The sequence below is a fragment of the Zootoca vivipara genome, chromosome 9 (assembly GCF_965207765.1).
Source record: "Zootoca vivipara chromosome 9, rZooViv2.hap1.1, whole genome shotgun sequence".
Taxonomy (NCBI): domain Eukaryota; kingdom Metazoa; phylum Chordata; class Lepidosauria; order Squamata; family Lacertidae; genus Zootoca; species Zootoca vivipara.
The window spans coordinates 54,123,172-54,146,653 of NC_142592.1; the positions used below are offsets into that span (position 1 = coordinate 54,123,172).

The 23,482-nt window shown below is 47.7% G+C and overlaps 1 protein-coding gene across 1 annotated transcript in view; it reads right to left on the reverse strand.

Moving 5' to 3' along the window:
* Positions 1–334: 334 nt before the first annotated feature.
* LOC118091178 (sodium- and chloride-dependent GABA transporter 1-like) overlaps positions 335–23,482 on the reverse strand; it is a 37,777-nt gene continuing 14,629 nt past the window's right edge. Inside the window, exons 9-14 of the mRNA XM_060279441.2 lie at positions 22,549–22,661; positions 18,557–18,688; positions 11,343–11,445; positions 11,027–11,127; positions 10,331–10,498; positions 335–439 (exon numbers count right to left, since the gene is read on the reverse strand). Of these exons, the coding sequence (XP_060135424.2) occupies positions 335–439; positions 10,331–10,498; positions 11,027–11,127; positions 11,343–11,445; positions 18,557–18,688; positions 22,549–22,661 (722 nt within the window). The remainder of the gene's footprint in view (positions 440–10,330; positions 10,499–11,026; positions 11,128–11,342; positions 11,446–18,556; positions 18,689–22,548; positions 22,662–23,482) is intronic.

Consider the following 23,482-nt stretch of genomic DNA (forward strand, 5'->3'; position numbering starts at 1 on the left):
AGGGGCAAAGTGATGCCTGCACATTGTCCTTGAGGATGTGGGATATGAAATCACTCAAAGGATGCAGAAAAAGGCTTTTCCAATAAGGCCTTTTCTTTCTTTCTTTCTTTCTTTCTTTCTTTCTTTCTTTCTTTCTTTCTTTCTTTCTTTCTTTCTTTCTTTCTTTCTTTCTTTCTTTCTTTCTTTCTTTGCTGATTGAAACCAATGGCAGGGATGTGAATGGCGCCTTGGGTTCCACGATGGGGAAAAAAAGTGGGGTAAAAAGAGTACGAGCAGCGTCAAAGTAGGTCAAAGGGCATACAGCTGCAGGCCGCAGTAAGCTTTTCTTCTCCACCTACACTGGAGCTTCAGAGACACTTCCACTTAGTGAAGTATTTTGTCGCAGTCCATTGTGCTGAACGTCTGTGTCTTGTGTTGGCTGGGTCATCAGTTGGAAGCGCTGGCCGAAGGATAGGCAAAGATTACCAAAACAAAGAAGATGCAAAGAACCTTAGCAAGAACAAGGGACAGAAATGGACACATCCTGCACTACATTAATTCTACTATGGTGCTCTTGGGCCATGTAACAAATTCCACACCTTGTTATAGTCAGAGGCGGATTTAGGGCAGAGTGAATGGTTCGCTGGCACAGGGTGCAGGGGCCAAGCAAAGGCCTTCCTGCCTCCTTCCCAAAGCCTAGTTAGCACTTGCCCAGCTTTGGGAAGGAGAGTTCTAGGATCCTACCAGAGCCTCACACATCCTTTCCAAAGCCTGATCCTCACTTACCTGACTTTGGGTTGGAAGGGGCATAAAATGTTGGCCTTGCATGGGGTGCCATGTTACCAAGGTTATAGTATAGTCCCCTGAGATAGAGTAGGAAACATGGTACTCTTCAGATGTTTTGTCCATGCTGACTGGAGATGATTATAACCCACAGCATAGGGGGGGGCACCAATTGGCCTACCCCATGCTCTATCTGGTTATTCAATGGTGGTCAATATCAAAACTCGACTTTAGTGCATATTAGAAAGTTGAAAAATAAAGCAACATAGACACTCCAAATATCAATAAAGGTGCAAATTTTGGAAGTGCCCATTGGGCTGAGGCCCTACTCTAGCAAACTTAGGTTGAAGTCAGTGACAGAACATAGAGGCTGAAGCTTCGATCTGACACAGACGTAAGTCACATAATTGGGATGGCAGCATAGAAGATGAGGCAGAGCACAAGGCATGTGCAGCCAAAGTGGGGCACTCCAACTGCTGCACCCATAATTATATTATTATTGCCATGCCCGGATTTGAGACTCCCAAACTCAGAAGGTCTGCTGGACCCTTTTCGACCACCTAAACAAGGCAGGTTTTTTTTCCCCAAGCAGGCATTTGACATGCCAGACCAGCAGAATTTGGGTGCAATGACCAGTTAAATTATTTTTATGTGCCTGCCTTTTCTTTTATTGGTTTCCTGTGCTGCTTTCCCTTTGATGGATGACTCGTAGTTGTTTTGAACACTGTGTCTGCACTGGAAGAGGAGGGTGTATCTCCCTCCAAATTAATGAATTAAATCTCATGCATGGAAGGCCAGCCATCCTATAGGTGAAGGTTTGCCCAGTCGATGGGGCAGGCAGCTGTGATCTCTTTCTCACACCACGGATTGGAAGAACTTGCCCCCACTGTCTCAGCACTGTTATGCAGAGATGTTATTGAACAAGGCAGGGATGTGGTGCCTTCAGGAGAGAGGGAGAAGCCCTCGGTTTCCAAATCAGAAGGCAGCCGAAATACCTTTCCCTGGATGAGGTCTAGAAAGCATTTAGCCTAGCGTTTCTACCATTGTGTGTGTGTGTGTGTGTGTGTGTGTGTGTGTGTGTGTGTGCGCGCACACACACACACACACACACACCTCTTTACATTTATGCTCAGTAAGACTGAAATGGCCTATAATCTTTCCTGTCTGTCAGAACCACTTTATTCTGCACTGACATCTAATTTCCCTCCAAGCCTTAGCTCCGTTACAAACTAATCCAGGATCATTGCAGACAAGAGGCCACAACATCACACACAAACCTCCCTGCTGCCACCTGCTGTTTGCTGCCACGATGGAGAATCCAGCAGAGAACGGAGAGAGGAGAGTGGGCATTGATTGTAGGCTGCCTTTCTATAAAAATAGCATCCCGCCGTGCTGTGTAGGAGGGTCAGAGTGCACAGGGGGGAAGGATCCCACACTCCACATTCTAAGTGTTTTACTTGAGCAAAATGCATAGATATGAACCTTTTAAAAAATCCTTTTTCAACTGGCCTTTTAAGAGGTGTGTGTGTGTGTGTGTGTGTGTGTGTGTGTAACTTTGAGATATTTCACTGGAAGAGACTCATTTAATGAATGAATGATGCAGGAAGAGGACCTCAAATAAGGATTTGGAATAATTCCATACAATACCTTTCCCATCACAAGGAATAGCCTACTCTTTTGCCCCCACAATTTCCACTGCATTTCATCTTGTGTGCATTCCTGGATATGATGCATAATATTTATTTTTGGCTTTTAAGTCACTTGCAGGCCTGGCCCTACCATTAGGCAGAGTGAGGCAGCTGACTCAGGTGGCAGGTGCTGTGGGGCAGCAGCAATGCCAAGATATTGGAGGTGTGCGCCGCATGGCCTGCCCTGTGTCCCCCTAAGGTAGTTTGCTGCCCTCAGCTGCAATGGAAGAGGCAGTCATGTTAAGAGTGCTAAGAATTGTGCCAGAATTGGAGAGGGAGGGTATCCTACCCTTTGCTTCAGGCAGCAAAATGTTGTGGGCCAGCCCTGATTGCTTGTGCCTCTGCAATCATATTGTTTAAAATTTGACCAGGACGCACTTTGTACTTGCCAACTATTATTTTATTTTTGGCTTCTGCCAATCCTTTGCCCTTCAACAGAAATTGTATTCTAAGCACAGCCATGAAAACCTCCTTCAATTTACTCCTCATCTGCTTTTTATCACCAATTAATTGAGGGTGCTAATTTGGGCTTAACTTTGGATTTCATGGTTTTAACCTTGTTGCAAAATATAGTTTCTGCATTGCACACAATAAACCAATGAATTTTCCCTCTTGTTTTCCTCCTAGGAGTCAATTCATTTGTTATCAGGATCCCGACTTTGAACGCAGCATGAGATCAATAATGCGCCCCATAGTTGTGCAGATGTTCTTCTAACTAAAGATGCCAGTGAAGCTTGCTTGGCCTGGATTTGGAAGTATGCAGTGCTCAAGAATTCCTGGCTTATCCTGTCCCTCTCACACACACAACCCAACCCTGTTCCCTTCAAAGAACACTTACTGAGCTGTGGCAGAAGTGGGATTGGCACTCTGGCCACAGGAAGAGGGAAATTTATCTTTCCTTTCATCTTGTGGCCAAAGAAAAATACTGCTTGTCCTTTGGAAATGAAGTTTCCCCAAGGACTAGAGCAGGCATAGGAAAACTCGGCCCTCCAGATGTTTTGGGACTACAACTCCCATCATCCCTAGCTAACAGGGCCAGTGCAGTGGTCAGGGATGATGGGAGTTGTAGTCCCAAAACATCTGGAGGGCCGAGTTTGCCTACCGTGTTTCTCCGAAAATAAGCCATACTCCGAAAATAAGCCATACCCCAGAAATAAGCCATAGTGATAGGCAGTTTAACCTTGTAGGTTAAATTGTACCATACTTAATAATAATAAAAAGACATCCCCTGAAAATAAGCCACCGTGTGTGTGGTTTTTTTGAGGAAAAATAAATATAAGACGGTGTCTTATTTTTGGAGAAATGCGGTATGCCCGGACTAGAGGATCCTCCAGATGTCCTTTGTATTATAAATCCATTGTGATTTGTGCTGCTGATGCTATCTGGGAGGGGGTGTCACATGGGATACCCACTTTCGACAATGTTTGCACATGCAGGTATTTTTTTTTGGGGGGGGAGGCTGTCACACTGCTTCATTTACAGCCACTGCATATCCTGTAACCTTCAGCTGAAATCCAATAATTTTGGCCCCACTTTTGCATCACCGTAGCACCTCTGTGGTAGCATTGGGGAAAGATCGCAGAACAAATTCAAGCAGAATAAACCCACCATTAATGCACTCTTATTGTGTCAAGAACATGTTGCAGAAGACACCAGTAAAATCACACCAAGCTGGAGGGGTCCTAACACCACATCTAATGTTGGCTTGGAAATTAAGCCAACCTATTTCCATTAACTTGGAAAAGTAGATGGATTCCCCACCGCAAACCAACCTGACATGAGTTAGAGCAGTGTTTCCCAAACTTGGGTCGCCAGCTGTTTTTGGACTACAACTCCCATCACCCCTAGATAGCAAGAGCAGTGACAAGGGATGATGGGAACTGTAGTCCAAAAGCAGCTGGAGACCCAAGTTTGGAAAACACTGAGTTAGAGTGAGGAGTGACTCACCTCTACTACCGCTTGCAGCAAGATAACAAGCAGCAACACATCTCCCTGAACTTGCAGCAGGGATAGGGGGGGGAATTCGTTTGGCTTGCATTTTAACTAATTTGTACCTCCTGAGTCTAAACACAGCTAGCCTTCAAACACAGCTAGCCTTCAAAATGTGCTGTCCTCTCCAATTTGTGATGCAGCCCTTCAACCAAAAAGTGTGCACAGAAATGCACAAATTTGTGGAAAATAGCATACCAAAATTACATCATATTAGGGGGAAGCGACTTGCAAAAATTGCACAAAATTGCATACAAAAATGTATATATTGAGAGAAATGCTCACAAAAATGCCGATTTAAAAACAAACAAACCTCAATTGGGACAAACTGAATTTAAGGTCAGAAAAATGAAAAACTCAGGAGAAACTGAACTTGACAGCTTCGCGCTTCCCTACCTTGTGAAATTGACTTTGATAGGGAAGGATTGTTTATGATCAGGCTCAGCTCTGTATTTCATCCTGAACACAACTGTGGAGGGTCATGCAATATATGAGCAGATACCCTCCAACTTTTCTCGTATTAAAATAGGGACATTCTATTCTACATCAGTGTCTGCCCCCTCCCCGCCCCCCGCCCGAAGCCCCCTATATACTTGGACTGATGATAGAATATGGGGAAAGACTGTGTCTGGCTGAGGTGCCCCAACAGCTGTTACCAAGAGGAGTATGTAACAATACCGTACCAGAAACTGTCTTGGTTATATGCAGGAGCCTTAGATGATATATGGTAAAACTGCAAGGCATCAGAGGAGGCAGCCATGCAAGATGTTTACAAGGTGGCACTTTGGCACCAGCAACGTAGTCTCCATGGTCAGCAGCTATAAGCACCCTTTTGCACCAACGTAAGCTGGCCCCCTTAGGCCCTCTCCTGCTGCCACAATCACCAAACTCAGATGCACTGAGCGGTACTGGCTGGCAAAGCTGAGGAGCGCAGCAGCAGCAGTTCCTCCTCCTCCTCCACCACCTCCTCCTCCTCCTCCTCCTCCTCCTCCTCCTCCTCCCCCTCCCCCTCCCCCTCCCCTCACTGCAGGTCCCACTGTGCTACCATGAAGGGCCAGGCTCCCTCATCTTCCCCCTGCCCCACCCTTCCTCAATCCCTTTCCCTGCTTGCAGAATTTGAGAAGCTGTGATGTCTTAAGGGTTTTCATGATGGTCCCAGCATTTTCAGGGCAGTTGGAGACTATGCGAACATGGATCCAGAAGCAGTCACTTGTCTGAAAACTGTAAGAGCAAGGAGCTGCCTTTTTTTGCTTTGTTTCTCCCGAGCCTAAAAAAGCTATTTTTAAAGTACCAATAACCTTGAAGCTAACTAGTTTCCCTCTTTGTGAAAGCATGAAATTTTGACTTGAGGTGCTAGTTTGAAAAATAATGTTCTCCAGGGGATTTGTATTCAAGCCTATCTTTGTTAGGATCAAGCAGATTTATTTCATTATCCAGGCAGTCTGCTGGAAAGGCCACAAGCCTGATTAACCCCAACCCTTTGCCTATCTTTCTTCTAGACAGACTTATTTATTGTCCTCACATAAGATCAGCCTGACCTCACCAACTAGCCTCAGCCCTGCAGTAATAGTGTTTTTGCTCTGATATGGATCAAATTATGCAAAATGAATAGGGAGAACTGTACAAAGAGAGAAGAGCAATTCCTATCAAAGCCTCTTTCAACTGCACAGAGCGATCTTTTCCCTATTTCTTCTAATGTCTGGGCACAATAAATGGAGGTATTGCATTGCTGTAACTATTCAGCTCCACAGGACAGGTGCAAAGAGTCCAAGGAAGCTTTCTCTTTGGAGGGCAGCAGCTGCCTTTCGGTTGAATGGATCTCCGATTAGATTTACAGCTAGGAAGGATTTTTCTCACAGTTGACTGCTTTCCTCCACTTTCCCCTGTATTCTTCAGCTTGGCTCATACCTCGTTTTCTGTTCCCTAGTTGGGATTCCCCAGAGCTACCGTACTTCCAGGGCTGATTTTAGGGAGATTTTGTGAGGGAAAACAATATGCCCTCAGCCAACTCCCTTCTCCTCTCTTGGAAACCACTGTCCACTTGCTTGCCCTCGCCCTCTGTGCCCAATCGACACAATCTACATGCAGGCTCAATCTCAGATTGCTTGGGAAGGACCCAGGAGAGGAGAAGACGTAGACCAGGGGTGTCAAACTCAAATTCATCGGGGGCCGCATCAGCAGTTTGGTCACCCTCAAAGGGCCGGTTGTGTCTGTAGGACTATGTGTCCACTCTTTATTATCATAAATTATTGTCACTGCATTCAATTATTACTGTTTTTTGTAATAATGTAAGGTCATTCCCACCCCCACGCGGATCACATTCCTGTGTCATGGCGCGTGTGTGGGAGGGGATGTAAATGAGGGAAATTTGAACAAAAGGTGGGGATCGATGGCTTCCGGGGGGGGGGGGGCTCAACTAAACCTTCGGCAGGAAGGAGAAAGCCACTGCTGGGATTAAAAACCTGCAGATGGAAAGAGGGCTTCCCTCTCCCGCCCTGCGCACACCCAAACCCCGCTAGGCAGGATGCCACACGCTGCAACCCACCCCATGCTTTGGAGAGGGGCAGGAACATGCTGTGCAGCGCCAACTCCCTGCTTTGCTTTTGCATCTTCCCTCCTCAGCGCCAGAGTCCCTTCCCCTCGCGCTGAGGGAGGGCAGTGGGTTTCCCGAGGAGGAAGGCGGTGGCAGCCCCAGCGGACGTGCATCTTCGCCTCAGAGCTGCTCTTCCCCCCACCCGCACTGTTGTCGTCTTCGCCGCCGCCTCTCCCTACCGGGACTGCAGGCAGAGGAGGCTTGAAAACCTCCCCCCCAAAAAAAATTCCCCTCCCACCTACTCAAACCGCGAGGCGACTCCATCTGGAGCCCTACATCACGAGGGGCTGAGAGGAGGTGGCGGCAGAGCGGGAAGAGCAGGAACCCGTGCCGTCGTCGCCGCCTCCCTCCCGGCCGCCCCCCGGGGAGCAGCTCCACCGGAACTGAGAAGCCAAAGGGCAGCTCGGGGTGGGGGGCAGAGCAAAGGCCAGGGACCCTCCCGAGTGTCTATGAGGAGAAAACGGGGGAAGAGGGAAGAGAAACCCGGATCCATCAAGAGAGCGGCTGTTGCGCTTCGCCCTCAGGCTCACTCCGCGTCCCTTTTGCCCGCTCGCTTGCCCACCTCCCGGATGCAGCCGAGGAGAGGAAGGGAAGCGGCGGGCGGCGGCTCCCCAGTGCTGCCTCACTCGCTCTTGGAGACAACAGCAAAGCCCGCCAAAAAAAAATGCAACGCTGCTCCGTCCTGGCACCAACTTTGCCGGCGGCGCCTGTAGGGCTTTCCTACCTCCTCGGCGGGCTTCCTCCTCCTCCTCCTGCATCTCACTTCCCCGTCTGGCTGCTGTGCCACCGCCTCCCTCAGCCTCATTCGAAATTGAAATTCCCTGGCCAAGGCCGTCAGCGCGGCTCCAGCGCCCCGGCCTCCGCCTGCAGCCCCGCTCCCGGTTTTGACCCTCGGCCATTCGCAGGCTCCAGAACTACTGTCAGCGGCTACTGTCGGCAGCGGCTACGCGGGCCACATGACGAGGTCTGGCGGGCCGGATTAGGCCCCCGGGCCTTGTGTTTGACACCCGTGACGTAGACAGCTGTGGGAAGACCTTCAGTCTCACAAATGGCCTCATAGAGGCAAGACCTACCAAAAAAGAGTTGCTGTCCTCATTGTTTTTCTAATGAAGAATTAACTTCATCTACTTTGTGTGATTTACTGCTGGCTAGCTCCTAACAACCTGACTGCTTTCCTAACCAAAATGTACTTTTGGAACATTTTGGTTTCAGTTTGGAGACACTGTCAGACAATGGCCACCTTGCATCTGCCTTACTATCGCTAATCTCTTTAATGAGTCTTTTCCCTTTGCAGTTTTGGAGGTGTTGGGGGGGCGGGCAAAACTCAGCAGCTGAATATCCACTTTGCCTGCTGAATGTCTCTAGTTCAATTTCATCTATGCAATCAAAGAAACCACTCACTAACAGTGCCTCAGTCTTATCTGGGTTGAGCTTCATTCAGCTTATTGGCTCTCCTCTAGTCCATTGCTGAGAGAGGAAATTGATCTAACACATCCACTGCCTCACCTGCAGATGTGAAGAAGTAGAGTTGTGTGTCATCAGCATATTGCTGACAGCATACTCCAAAACTCCAGATGACTCTGCTCAGCAGTTTCATGTGGATGCTTTAACCCAATGTATTTATACCTGGCCATGATGAGTTAATTTATTGGCCCATCTGCCTCCATTCCTGTAGCTAGCTGGTTGTGGTTTTCCAAAGTCTCAAACAGACATCTTTCCTGGTCCTGTCACTTTTAAACACAGAGGCAAGGATTTTTAAAGGAAAAGAGAAAACGGTTCTAAAATCTGAGATCCTCTGGATGAGGAATTCTGTCCTTGATTTACTAAATTTGATGTGTGCACAGTACAAACATGGAAGTACAAAATATATAGCCTGAGCATCATTTCCCCCATCCACAAATGAGTTTTCATTGAGTTCTGGGCCATTCAGAGTATATGAGCCAAGCCTGATGAAGGTTCAGAAATGATGTCTATCAGCCTGCAACAGAGTGCAATCAGTAGCCTAAAGGTCAGACATTCATAACACATACAATCCCCTGAGCCACTTAATCCTCCAAGAAGGAAGGGCTTTCTATTGGATAACGGAAGGTCTTTGCCAAAATCAGAAAGAAGCTTAAAGAATAGCTTTGAGGATATGAAGAGGGATGATAGATGATGAGGATAAAATGTGTCTGAGAAGGTCTGAGTCTAAAGAGCCATTAGCACATGTTTATCTGAACTTTTTAGGCTGCAAAAGCTAGTGTAAGAAATGGCTGAAAGTTGTTGTTTTAACAACTAATCTCAAGCTCAGTTCTCACTCTCCCTGTGAACTCACACAATAGCCTCATTATTTCGTACCAACCATGCTATCTGCAATATGTGTACAATAGTATTGATCTACCTTAAAGGGTTGTAAATATTTCAGAGTCTTTATTATCACTGTAATCACACAATCAATGGCAAGCTCTTTGAAAGCTGAGAAAGAACAGTAGAAACCTAAAGTCAATTTGTTCCCATATGAATCTGCTGCACAACTGAACTCGTTGAAGTTGAGTTCAGTTCAGTTGCTGTTGTCTGCAAAGGTCAAGTGTCTAGTTACCAGTGTGAGGGCCTTTTTTGGGGTTGTATTCTAACTATGGAACTCCCTCCCCAAAGAGGAGCATTTTCATTATTATCCTTTAGGCTGGGAATGAAGACCTATGGCCCTCCAGATGACATTGGACTTGCATGAGCCCCAGGTAGCATGGGCAGAAGTCAGGGACGATGGGAGTCAGATTCCAAAAACATATGGATGGCCACAGGTCCCCCATTCTTGCTCCAGATGCCATGCAAAGTCTGCCCTGTTCAGTAGAGCTTCTGGAAGTTAATGGCTGCTGCTTTCATTGTTATGTATTACACTATGCTTCCAGATTTGATGTCCTTGTTTCCCTGGTTTGCTCTGTGGTTTGGGCTTAGTGTTTCTGCTGGATTTCTTAATTGCTGCTTTTAAGAATAAATAAATGCTTTTATCCTGCTTTTTGCTTTTATTTTGCAATGGTTGTTTTGTTTTTATGAAAATGTGTTTATGCTATTTTGCTCAACCTCCTTGAAAGGCATGTGTTTGACAGAAAGGGAGCACATAAAGCCCATAAATAGACAGATGTAGACATGATGTATTTGTTGTTGGACAATATGGAAATGCTGAGCTTGCTGGTGGCGTGTCTCTGCACCTGAGTCACTGCTGTGGTGAAATGGCTGGTTGTTTGTTTGTTTGTTTGTTTTGCTCCAATGAGGTCTCCACTCAACAACAAGGGAAAGTCGCGATACAATTTGCCCTTACCTGCTGGATCGTCCCCTTTGCAGTGAAGAAGAAGTACAGCATATATCCTGGGATCAAGATCATAGATGACAAAGCCATGGTCCAGCCAATCCCTTGGCCCCAAGCAGGATAAACGTATTTCCCTAGACTCAGGGGAGTCATTTCAAACACACTGAAGAAGAAAACACCCTGAACAAAGAGAAGAAGAAAATGTTGCAGCTCAGCAACAGCACGGAAAGCAACAGATTTGTTTGAGGCTGTTGACCTTTCTTCTAGACCAGACTATGCCAACCTGCTGCCCTCCTGATGTTTTAAACTATAAGTGTCATCAGAGGTAGTCCAAAATGTCTAAAGGGCACCAACGTAGCAAAAACTGGTCCAGATTCTCCATAGATGACTTCTCCACTGCCCTCAGCCCAGGGAGCTACTCTTAACACGCCCCAGGGGTGGCTGTGTAATAGCACCCATCCAATCTCCTTTCCATGTAACTTGTGCAGTTCCTTAAACAAATTCACAGAGGATAGGAATATCAGTAGTCACATTTAGATGTAGACAAAGGACAAACCAGCTCTATCTAAAGGTTAAAGCCTCCATTCCTACACCCAGGAAACACACACGAAGGACTAATGACACCAGCACTTACCATCTTGTCTAGTTTGGCCCTTTAAAAAGAGACCACAGACCTGGAAATGAAATTCTTAGGTTTGATCATCTTACCAAGCAGACAAGTGGAGTGAAGAAGGCCCAGCAGATCTTCCACCATCCACAGGGCTTATAACCAATCATCTCTTCAATGTTAGCATAAAATCTATTCACACCTGAAATCAGAAATATCTGTTAAGTGGATGGAAGGAGAGGTGTACTTTGGATTCAGAGGAATCCCTAAGGTGATTGTTGCCACTTTGGGTGGTACAGAAATTGTGTGAGCAGACAGGCAGCCAGGCGAACAAGCTGGTCCAGCACAAAGTGCCATGGAAACCCAATCCTGACCCTGATGGAGTTTGCAAAGAGGGGCCAGCTTTCACTTACTTACCATAACACCAAGAGATGGAGATGGTCTCGAAGAAGACAAGGAAGAGCAGGCACATGCCACTGGCTGAGTAATAATCAAACAGCTTGAAAACATAGATGCCACCCTGTGGGGACAGAATGAGAGGCTTAATGCACTTAGAGAGCAAGCAATGCAAATGAAATTATAAGAATTTCATTGGAAGGGAGGTGTTTGCCTGCAGCTTCACAATACTGTCTCATGGGCAGGTTTGACTGTTAAGAACAACACTGCAGGACAGAGGTTGTGCATGTTTTTCTTTCATTTCTTTAAAAATGGAAATACTAGGCTTGTATGTTAGATGCCCCCAACATTAACTCCCTTGCCATGATCCTGATGAAAACCCATCCCCAAGCCTCTAAATCTATTATTATTATTATTATTATTATTATTATTGTCACAGTGGCCGGAGTGGACTACTTCAGAGTAACGACGCTACGCAGCTCTGCATTTTATTCTTTTATTGGTGCTGCGTATTTACAGTGCTCAAGTCATTGCTATTTACACGGAGCGATGTTGTCAGTCGGTTTCAGAACCTCCTAATGGCTTTTGGCGCGTCTTTCTCCAACACAAAAGCTTTGGCAGACCCATCCTCTTGCCCCTCCTCTTCCTGCGTAATTCTGGAGTTGGGGGGATGGGTCTTCCCCCCTTACTTGCCCCTTCCTGTCCCACCTGGGACCCTGGCTCCTCTACCTTGCCTGAGCCTCGGACACGACTTCCTGCTTCCCCACTGGAATCGGAACTCTCCCTGCTTTCCCCTTTGCTCGGGGACGGGCTTGAACTCAGGAGGGGAGGGACTTCGCGATATCCCCTGTCCCTCACATCCACCCCCCTCCCAAGCTCTCCTTCACCCCTCCCCAGGCCCCCCCATGTGTCGGTGACGACTGGAAGCCTAAAAACTCGGTGCTCTCCGAGCCCGTTGGTGTGAACACCTCCCCCCAGTCCTGCGAGCCCCCCCCTTCCGCCTGGGAGGACGGGAATCCCAAAAAGTCCGTGGCGTCAGAGCTGGTGGGGGTAAAAATGTTTTGCCAATCTGCTCCTTCCTCTGACTGGGTGGATCTTGGCGACACCCATACCTCATCCTCTGGTTCCTCAAACTCCGCTTCCCAGCGCCATGGTGAGCTGTTCTCCCGTGCCTCCTCCTCCTCCCCCTCCCTTTCCATGTGCCAGGGCTTGGGTCTGTGGGGAAAGAGGGCGTGAAATTCTTCCACCAAGAATTCCTCCTGTATCTGAGTGGCGGGAACCCATTCATTCTGGGACGGTGGAGCATCCTCCCATGCCATGAGGTACTCCAGGCCCCCCACCCCCCACCTTGAATCCAGGATGGCCGTGGCCTCATTGAGTTGCTCCCTGCTTTCCCTCTCCCCCCCTCCCTCGGGGGTTTGTTCGCTGTCTCGGAGCCTGCTGCTTTCCCTGTACGGCGACAGCAGCGATCTATGAAACACTGGATGCACCCTCATGTCCTCTGGCAGTGCCAGCCTGTATGCCACCGGGTTGACCTGTTGCGTGACCGTGAAGGGGCCCAGCCATTTGGGTGCCAGCTTTTTGCACCTCCCTCTGGTGGGAAGGCCCTCCGAGGACAACCACACCTTGTCCCCCACCCTGATGACCTCCCCTTGTCGCCTGTGGCGATCAGCCCCCTTTTTGTACGCTTCCTTGGCCCTCTCCAAGTGTTCTCTGAGCTGCTGGTGCACCGTCTCCAGTTCCTCTGCCCAATCCTCAGCCTGTGGGCCCTCCTCCTCCTCCTCCCTCTCCCTCTCTGGGAAAGATCTGAGGTCGCGCCCGTAATTGGCCTTAAAGGGCGACACCCCTGTGGAGACGTGCACTGCATTGTTGTAGGCAAATTCTGCTAGTGGCAAGCGATCCACCCAGTCCGTTTGCCGCTGGCTGACGTAGCATCTCAGGTACTGCTGCAGAATGGCGTTGACCCTCTCCGCTTGTCCGTTGGTCTGCGGGTGTCTAGCCGTCGACAAGCTGACCTCCACCTGCAGGAGGTTCATGAGCCGCCGCCAGAACCTGGAAACAAATTGGCGGCCACGATCCGAAATAACCCTTAAAGGTAATCCATGCAGTCTGAAAACGTGATCAACAAACAGTTTGGCTGTCTCTTCTGCCGAAACTGCCCTGGCACACGGTATAAAGTGACACATTTTGGACATGAGGTCCACCACCACCAACACTGCAGTCTTACCCCTGGACGAAGGCAGATCTGTGATGAAGTCCATGGACACCACTTCCCACGGCCTGTGTGGTGTGGCTAAGGGCTCCAGCAACCCTGGTGGCGCTGCTCTGACCACCTTCGCCCGCTGGCAGGTGGTACAGCCCCTTACATAGTCTCGAACATCTTCCCTCACCCCTGGCCACCAGAAGTGTCTCATGACTAGGTGAGTGGTCTTGTCCCTTCCAAAATGCCCCGCTGTAGGGTTGTCGTGCATCTGCTTGAGGACCGTACGTCGAAGCTGGGTGGTGGGTAGGTACAGCGCACCCTTGTAGAAAAGCAGCCCTCTGCGTTCTGCAAAGTCTTTTGCCTGCTCCCTCCCCCCTCTCAGTTCTCTGAAGATGCGGTTGGCAAATTCATCCGCTGCCGTCAGTGCTGTGAGTTCTGCCTCGCTCACCACTGCTGCTCCGCAGGACCATGCCGACGGGGGGAAAATGTGCCTTGGGGCTGGTGGCGCCTCCTCCTCCATGTACTCTGGCTTGCGGGAGAGGGCATCCGCCCTGACATTCTGCTCTCCTGGGATGTAGTGTATGGAGAAGTTGAAGTTCGAGAAGAACTCTGCCCACCGTATCTGCCGCTGGTTGAGCACCCTGGCAGTTCTCCAGAACTCCAGGTTCTTGTGGTCTGTGCACACCTGGATGGGGTGCTTGGCGCCCACCAGGAAGTGTCTCCAGTGCTGGAACGCCGCGTGGATCGCCAGAAGTTCCCGATCAAAAACTGTGTAGTTTCGCTCGGGCTGGGTCAACTTCCTGGAGAAGAAGGCACAGGGTCTCCACTCTCTGTTGGCGTCCAGTTGCAATAAAATGGCGCCCACAGCCTTATCAGAAGCATCTGTTTCAATGCGTAGGGGCGCGTCCTGAACCACGTGGAACAGGTTCTGGTCTGAGGCGAACACCCTCTTGAGGCTTTCGAACGCTGCTTGCGCCTCTGGTGTCCACCTGAACTTCTGCTTGCCTCTCAGGCAGTCAGTGATGGGAGCCGTAACTCGAGAGAAGTTCTTGATGAACTTCCTGTAGAAGTTGGCAAAGCCTAGTAGGCGTTGGGCATCTTTGCGCGTCCTGGGGCTGTGCCAGTCCAGGATGGTCTGCACCTTGTCCTTGTCCATTGCCAGCCCCTTGTCTGACAGCTTGTAGCCCAGGAAGTCCACCTCCTTGGTGTGAAACTTGCACTTCTCCAGCTTCACATACAGGTGGTTCTCCTTCAGGCGCTGTAACACCTCCCTGACGTCCTTCACGTGCTGCACTGGGTCGTTGGAGTAAATAAGGATGTCATCCAGAAAGACCAAGCATTTCCTGAAGAGTAGGGACCCCAGGACGTGGTGCATGAAGGCCTGGAAGCATGCTGAGCCCCCTTGCAACCCGAAGGGCATCACCAGATATTCAAAAGAGCCCAGAGGCGTGAACATCGTGGTTTTCCACTCATCGCCTTCCCGGATCCTGATCAAGTTGTACGCCCCCCTCAGGTCTAGCTTGGTGAAAATCTTGCCCCTGCGTGCCGCTGTCAGGAGATCATCCACTCTGGGCATGGGGAAAGCCACTGGCTCTGTCACCGAATTCAGCCGTCTAAAATCCACCACAAGACGGCGCTGTTGCGTGTCTTTCTTGTCCACCCAGAAGACCGGGCTGCCCCCTGCTGCCTTGCTTTCTCTGATGAACCCCCGCTTGAGGTTCTTGTCGATAAAAGCGCGCAGATCCTCCAGTTCCTGGTCTGACATGGCGTACAGCTTGGCTGGGGGTATAGTTGCCCCAGGCACCAGGTTGATCTGGCAGTCAAAAGGCCTGTGTGGGGGCAGGTGGTCGGACTCCGCTTCACTGAAGACCTCCTGCAGGTCCCAGTATGGTTTGGGTATCGCCTCACCCCCTTTGACGTGCATGGTGGCCACCGTGGCTATCGGAGGCCCCTCCCCTGGTTGGTGCTGCATGCAATGTTCCAGGCAAAAGTCCGATCCAAAAGTGATGCATCTCTGATGCCAACTTATGGAGGGGTCGTGGCGCGCCAGCCAGCTCATGCCCAAAACGATTGGGGGGTCTGAGATGGTGGTGACGTTGAATGCCAGTGTCTCTGAGTGCCTTCCAACCGTCATTCTCATGGGGGGGGTTTGATGAGTGATGGCCCCTCCCAGCAGCTCTCTGCCGTCAATGGTTGCCACGTGCAGAGGAAAATCCAGCTGCAGAAGCTGGATCTGGTGCTCTTCTGCAAAGTTCCTCGAGAAGAAGTTCGCTGACGCCCCACTGTCAATTAAGGCGAGGACTGTCAGGGGATAGCCATTAGGGAGCGTGAGCGTCACTTCTAGAACCACTCCTGCTCTGGGAGGGGTGGGCTGGCTCTGCTCCTCTCTGTGCGGGTGGGTGGGCTGGGGCTGTTGTCTGCTGACTGTGCCTGGCTGCCGCCCCTTGTCTCCTGCAGCCAGGCTTTCCCGTTTCCCTGCTGTGGTGCTGCGTCAGTGGGGGAGGGCACAACCGTTCCCGCCTTTCCTTGCCACTCCCTGCGATGTGGGCAGTCTCTGACGAGATGCTGGGGGGAGTTGCAGAGAAAGCAATTCCCACCCCTTCCCTCCTTGCGTCTTGGCGCCGCTGGGGTTTGAAAAGCCCGCGCGCGCGCGCTATCAATCTGCATGGGTTCCTGGTCCTGACTGGCCCCAGGCGTGGCTTGAAAGGGTTGTTGAGGGAGTGGCTTCTCCTGCGACCGTGGGAACCAAGCCCGCTTTGCGCGCGTTGCTTGCTTGTCGCTCCATCTGGATTCCTGCCTCACCCCCACCGCCAGAGCCGCTTTGCTCAGTTGATCCATATTACTGGGTTTTGGACCTCTCGAGAGCTCATCCTTCACCTCCTCATGCAACCCCAAGTAAAACGCCGCTTGCATTGGGGCAGACTCCAGATCCCACCCCAATCTGTGCACCAGCATGGTGAATTTCGCCCAATACGCGCGAACTGTCATATTTCCTTGGCGTAAATTATGAAGTTCCTCCTTAGTCTGGTCCATATGACTATCGGACGAATACATCGTTTTCAAACCTTCTAGAAATAGTTTGACATTCTTCATGCAAGGATTCCTTGTTGCAATTAACGGTCTTAGCCACTCCCTGGCCGCCCCTGTAAGGTGCTCCACAATAAACGCTACTCTGTGCTCATCATCAGGGAACTCATCATGGTGCAGCTCAAGAGCATACACAATCTCAGTCTCAAAGCCCTGAAACTCCTTCGGGTCTCCATTGAACTTGCTTACTAGGGTCCCGGCTCTCCTTCCTGGCAGCACTTGGACTTGGGGTGCCCCTCCCGCCTTGTTTTTCTCTGCATCCAGCTTGTTTTGGAGGTCTACCGCCACCGCCCTTAAATGCTGCTCTTTTTCCTGGAGCTCTCTCACCTGTTCCGCAAGTTGTAGCCGGTCGTCCTGGACCTTCTTAGTCTCCTCTTTAGCTGCCTTCAATTCTCCCTGCGCCTGCAGCGACAGCTGTTGCAGTTCTAGCTGGGCTTGCTCAGCGATCTGCCGCCACTTCTCCGCCTCTGACACGCTCATCCCGGCAACTCCAAAGTAGCCCAAAAATGATTAGGAGGTTGCTGTCACAGTGGCCGGAGTGGACTACTTCAGAGTAACGACGCTACGCAGCTCTGCATTTTATTCTTTTATTGGTGCTGCGTATTTACAGTGCTCAAGTCATTGCTATTTACACGGAGCGATGTTGTCAGTCGGTTTCAGAACCTCCTAATGGCTTTTGGCGCGTCTTTCTCCAACACAAAAGCTTTGGCAGACCCATCCTCTTGCCCCTCCTCTTCCTGCGTAATTCTGGAGTTGGGGGGATGGGTCTTCCCCCCTTACTTGCCCCTTCCTGTCCCACCTGGGACCCTGGCTCCTCTACCTTGCCTGAGCCTCGGACACGACTTCCTGCTTCCCCACTGGAATCGGAACTCTCCCTGCTTTCCCCTTTGCTCGGGGACGGGCTTGAACTCAGGAGGGGAGGGACTTCGCGATATCCCCTGTCCCTCACAATTATTATTATTATTATTATTTGCATACTGCCCTATACTCGCAGGAGCATGCTATGGGGAAGAAAGGGGGGAATCCCTCACTCCTTCAGTGGCATGGTCTTGATCCTTGATCTGGGCTGTCCTTAGACATGCCATTTTGTCTGAAAAAAATGAAACACATGAAATGCAACCACAAATTCCTGGTTCTGCAACCACACATCTTCCAGTTTTACTCCAGCCATCGTGGATTTCCACAAAGACCTCTGGGATGGTAGCTTGACCAAGGTAGTTAGATTATAGGGATGTCCACTAACCCGAAGAAAGGCCCATGTCTACTCTTTTACAGACATCAGCTGTGCACCGGTCTTTTCCAGCGTTTTCCACATGATTACGGTATTTACTGGGATGGAGAGCTAGATACCCACTCTTTTTGCAGGGTCTTTGGCTCAACTCCTCAACCCTCCTTTCCAATTGTAGCTTTATATGTTGCTGTAACTGCAGTTGTCCCAATCAATCCCTTAGGACCTTTGCCTTTCTCTTCCTCTCTCTGTTTTCTCCATTGCACTGCACTGTGAGGCTGCATGCCCTGCCTCCCAGGAGAAACTTTGAAGCAAGCGGGAGACCAACCTGGCCCTACCATTTACCAAAGAAGGAATACCAGCAGGGAGCTTCAATTCCCTCTCCCTGTCATAAAGAGCACTGTGTTCTGACTGACTGCTGCTGCGGGACCCTATGTAGAAGCAATGATGAAAGCACACTCTGCCCCCATCCAAGAGTCAAAGAACAGAAGCCACCAGATGCTATTTATGGTAAGCAAGAACTCCAGAACAGAAGGATCACCCTGACTTGAACTGGATAACAGTTGCCTACTTGGAGCTCCCCACTTTGTTTGGGCCTTGAATAACAGATCTGTTATCAAAAAGAGACTTAGAATATTGGATCCACACCTGAATAAGCACTGAAACTAAGAGATCATCAACATCTAATAGTAAAAGGGTATGCACCGTTTTTATTACCTGGGTGATGTTGGAGAATCCAATGAGGTAAGAGACTAAACACACCACTGCAATAAAGATTTTCTTCCTTGCTCTCAGCACATGTGGAAACTCATCCATCAGGGCTGTGATGAAGCCTTCCACAGTGCAAAACTGCAGGAAGAAATTAACAGGAATACATCAGCAACCTCCTTGTTGAACCTGTATCTCCTTAGCTTTTCACATCAGCCTTTGAATCCACACAATGGCTTGGTTCAGACGTAACATCAAACCATGGTTTGATGCTATTAGAAAGAGCGTTCAAAGGGCCACAATTTTTTATGCTCTCCTTCCATGACATGTTCATGGCAATTCCCTTCCTTGCCTCCTGGTTTAAGGCAAAAACCATTGTTACACACCCAGGGCAGAGAGGGGGGGGTTATTGTTTGGTGGTGGGGGTTATTCTTGTTTTTATTGCCTATTTTGTGTTTCTATCTTGTATTTTTATGTCGTGAACCACCGTTAGATCTACAAATGAAGAGTGGCGTACAAATTTAATTTAAAAAATAGCAAACTATAATTTGAATGAGGAGAATTTAGGAAACCTGCATTTTATTTTTTTATTTACTTATACAGAGATTTCTACCCTACACTTCCAGCATCTTTGCACCACTCAGGACAAGCCTATAAGAATTTTAAAATCACATTGTCTTAAAACATATAAAAGATCAGTTATAAATACAATAATTTTTAAATACACAACATTGAAAATACAGTGGTGATATCCAATGTTAGTCATGCACAGAGCAGACCCATTGAACTCAACGGGCTTAAGTAACTTCATTGATTTCTGTGGGTCTGCTCTAACTTGGGGGTTCATCCACACTGTTACATGATTTCTAGTCACAGGTCCAAGAAGCTTTAGTTATGTCCCACTGCTTTCTCTGAGAAAATCCACTTTTACTGCTGAATTGGAACAAAATGTCTGTGAGATAAATTAGCCTCATATAGCCAACATGCTTAAGTCTAATTGAAGCATGAAGGGGTTAAGATAACACAGTAAGCTGTCCTGCCAGGCTTAGCTAGGTCACTTCCCCTCACCGTGAGAAGAAGGGTTACTAAATACTTAGTTCTCTCAGGTTCCACCATTACCAGTAAGGAAATCTAAGGTGGATTCTCCAAGCTTAGACTGTATGGCTTAAGCAAGTCTTTTTTGTGTTTCTATACAAATAATTTAGAAATTTTTACCATTTTGGAACCTAAGTTATACTGCCTGTCTTTTCTTGCTGCTGTATGGAAAAGCACATGAATCTGACATTTGAATAGTTTGTAAGTAAACCATTTTTAACCAACAAAATGTGTGGGGGTTTTTCTGTGTTAAAAGAAGCAACTTAGACTAGGATATTTTAAAGGTCTATCCACCTATATTCCCATGCTTACTTTTTTGCATGTTTTGTAATTTTAAATCTCTGCTGGGGCTCTATCACTAAGGAGTACCTGTCCCAAAACTGAACCTAGACACCCAGGGAATTCTCCTTTTATTTTACCTGCATTTTCCCTTTTATCAAACAAACCAACATCAATCTGCAGAAAATGTTCCTTCTGATTCAGCAGTACATAGCAGATTTCCCCAGGGAATGGAATGGAACAAAACTAAAAAATCTCAGATTTTCAGTCATGGAACAAACAGAAGTCTGAATGAGCCCTTAGTTGGATATCAACCAATAAAGGCAAAGAACACAAATAAAATATGACAGAACAAAATATATTTCTCAACTGGTGAAAGACAGCCAGAGGAGAGACCATCCATATTTCACAGGGCACTGTATTGGGGCAGACACTGAGAAGGCCCTGTTGGTTGTTGCCACCAACTGTGCCTTCAGCTTACATAGGATGGAGAAAAGGGCCTCTCCATTTAAACTGAGGATTTGCCCATATGGTGTGTCTGTGTTTTACCAAACAGATGTGCAATCCACAGAGAAGATGGCCTTAATTTCATTTTGCTTTCATGCTTGTTATATGCACAAGTAATTTTTGCAACAATGCTTCATTTGCCCCCACCCGTCATTTGATTGGCAAGCTGTTTGTCAGAGGAATACCCCCCCCCCAAAAAAATCTTAACCCGAAAGGCTTCAGGGGTAAGCCTTTGTCATGACATATGTAATACTAATGGGCCTGGTTGAGAGGGGGCAACTCCAGACAGCTCTCAGATGTCACTCTTCAAAAGGACTCTTGAACGCCACAACCCTGTGGGCCACTTCTGTGTGCAAACTGATTAAGAAGCAACACGAAAAGTCATTAATTTTAGAAGTGCTTGAGAGCTTAGTGAGAGCTGTCACTTTAAAAGAATCCAAGAGGCACCTTGGGGAAACAAGCAGCACTCGATAAAATCATGTAAAATTAAATGCTTTAAGAAAAATGGTATTTAGTGGAATAAAAAATATATATAATGAATTAAAGTAGCTGTTCAGTTAGCATTTGCGTCATTTTTAAAAGGTCTCTAAATTATGAACTGGGTCAAATTCAGCTACAACTGCAGCTCCTAGGAGTATTAAATTATAAATAGCCAACACAATATATGGAAAAGAAAAGGAGTTTGCGGGAAAGCAAGAACACACACACACACTCCTCTTAAAAGGCTGGGATACAATATAAATTTGAAACCAAATCAGTTTGTCATGGATTCTATAATAGCTGCTGCTATACACACCGCTAAAGCCTACCCCATTTAATCATTAGAACTGTGCCTATAAAATTAGAATGTGGAGGAGAAGAGTTGCAAGTTAGCCAAAACAGGTCAGAACATTTGACAAAAGGAGTTTATCCCCCTGCCTCATCTGCAATGTGAATTGTATAGCCCAGGAGAAGTTGCATCACATGGTTCCGCTGCATGTCTAGATAGGTTCTGAGATGCAGCTACATTATTATATTTTATATTTCTAGTTGGTGTCTAGGGTTGATTGATTCACAGTTTATACAGGGTGAATAATCTCACCACAAAGCTATGTGAAGCAGTAGCTTGAGGTGGTAGATTCCAAAGGAAGCACCAATTTCATGCCTCCAGCCCTCATCTCTAGAGAACTCAATCTTAGCCTGTCATTGAAAAAAATGAGTTCCTGTCCAGAGCAGAATGGAGAGTTATCATGCACTTACATTTCAGGTACATAAGCAACTATGAAGGCCTCACTGATTTTGCATTGCTTATTTGTTTTATTTGTCATCAAAGCACTGGAGCTCGAATTTCAGGCAAGCAAATTTAGGGGAAAGATCCTAAATATAAGGGTTCAGCAATGGGATGAGATGGCATGGGAATCAGCAGCAGAAGTACAAAGGTGGGCTGTTGCCAATCAAAGATTCATGATAAGGGAGGCAGGTCCTTGGGATCAGAAGCTTGTGGATTCTGACAGGAATCCCCTGTGGGCCAAAGGAGCTTGACCCATGCAAAGGGGATGATTCCCCCCCATATTTTATTCTTCCATTTTCTCATTTTACATCATTTTAAACAGAAGAACAATATTTACATTGTGTTTTCTTCAACCTCCCTCCCCTCCTTTCTGCGATTACTTATTTTATATCTTTTTTACTGTTGTATATCCAGTTTATAACTAATTTTTAACTTCCCATTGTATTTTCTTTTAATTATCTTTTGCTACACCAGTTTATGCCGACCCTGCTAAGAAGGGGGTGATTATAGAGAAGGGAAGGGAATTAGTACAGCCTGTTGCTACAGAACATCCACCTGTAAAAACAGTGGCAATGGTCACCAACTTAGACGGCATAAGACAAGTCTATGGAATATAAGGCTATCCTAACTCAAAGATCAGAGGCACCATGCCTCTGTTCAAATAGTTGCAGGAGGTTGCTATTGCACTCATGACCTGCTTGTGGGCTTCTCAGAGGCACCCAGATGGCCACCGGAAGAACAGGGTGCTGAACCAGAGAGGCCTTTAATCTGATCGAGCAGGGCTCTTCTTACTGCAGTAAACCAAACATGATGTTCTTTTTTAATGGGTTATTTTTAAAATAATTCTTACCTGGCTGTCAAGGCCAAGCATCATTAGCATTGAAAAGAAGAGGATTGACCAGAGAGGAGACATGGGCAGCTGCGTGACGACCTGCGGGTAGGCAAGGAAAGCCAGTCCTGGACCTGTAGCCACCAAAGACACAATGAATGGTTATAGTTTTATTTTGTGATATGACTCAGACACAAGTCACAGCAGAGTGAGCATGTTATTGCATCTCTTAAGCGGTTACTGAGTTATGGCAAGTTGTACTTTCCATAAGTATTTTCCCTTCTGTCAAAAGGTTTAGTGGTGTGAGATGGAATTGTCGCTTGGAGCAGGGATACTGGCAACAACATCTGGAAGTAATAGATCAGATACTTGTGTTTAATATTAATTTGGACTCTCTTTAAGATTTGGACTGATGGGATTCAATCTTCGATAAACATTTCATGTTGTAAACTCTTTGATCGTTGCCAATATTATATTAACCAGGTGTCAAGAAAGTTGACAATACCAATTATGAATCAATGGCTAAGTAGGGTTCTTGTCAAAGTAGGTATGCTGTCTGGCAGTATATGAAGAAAAGATGACCCTTATTGCATCTGTCTCAGTGCCAGCCAAATGGAGGAGCCCTTTTTGTAATAACATCTTTGTTATTGCGGCGCTGTGGTTAAACCACTGAGCCTAGGGCTTGCTGAGCAGAAGGTCGGCGGTTCGAATCCCTGTAACGGGGTGAGCTCCCGTTGCTCGGTCCCAGGCCTCTGCCAACCTAGCAGTTCGAAAGCACGTCAAAGTGCAAGTAGATAAATAGGTACCACTACAGCAGGAAGGTAAACAGTGTTTCCGTGTGCTGCTCTGGTTCGCCAGAAGTAGCTTTGTCACGCTGGCCACATGACCTGGAAGCTGTATGCCAGCTCCCTCGGCCAATAATGCGAGATGAGCGCCACAACCCCAGAGTCGGTCA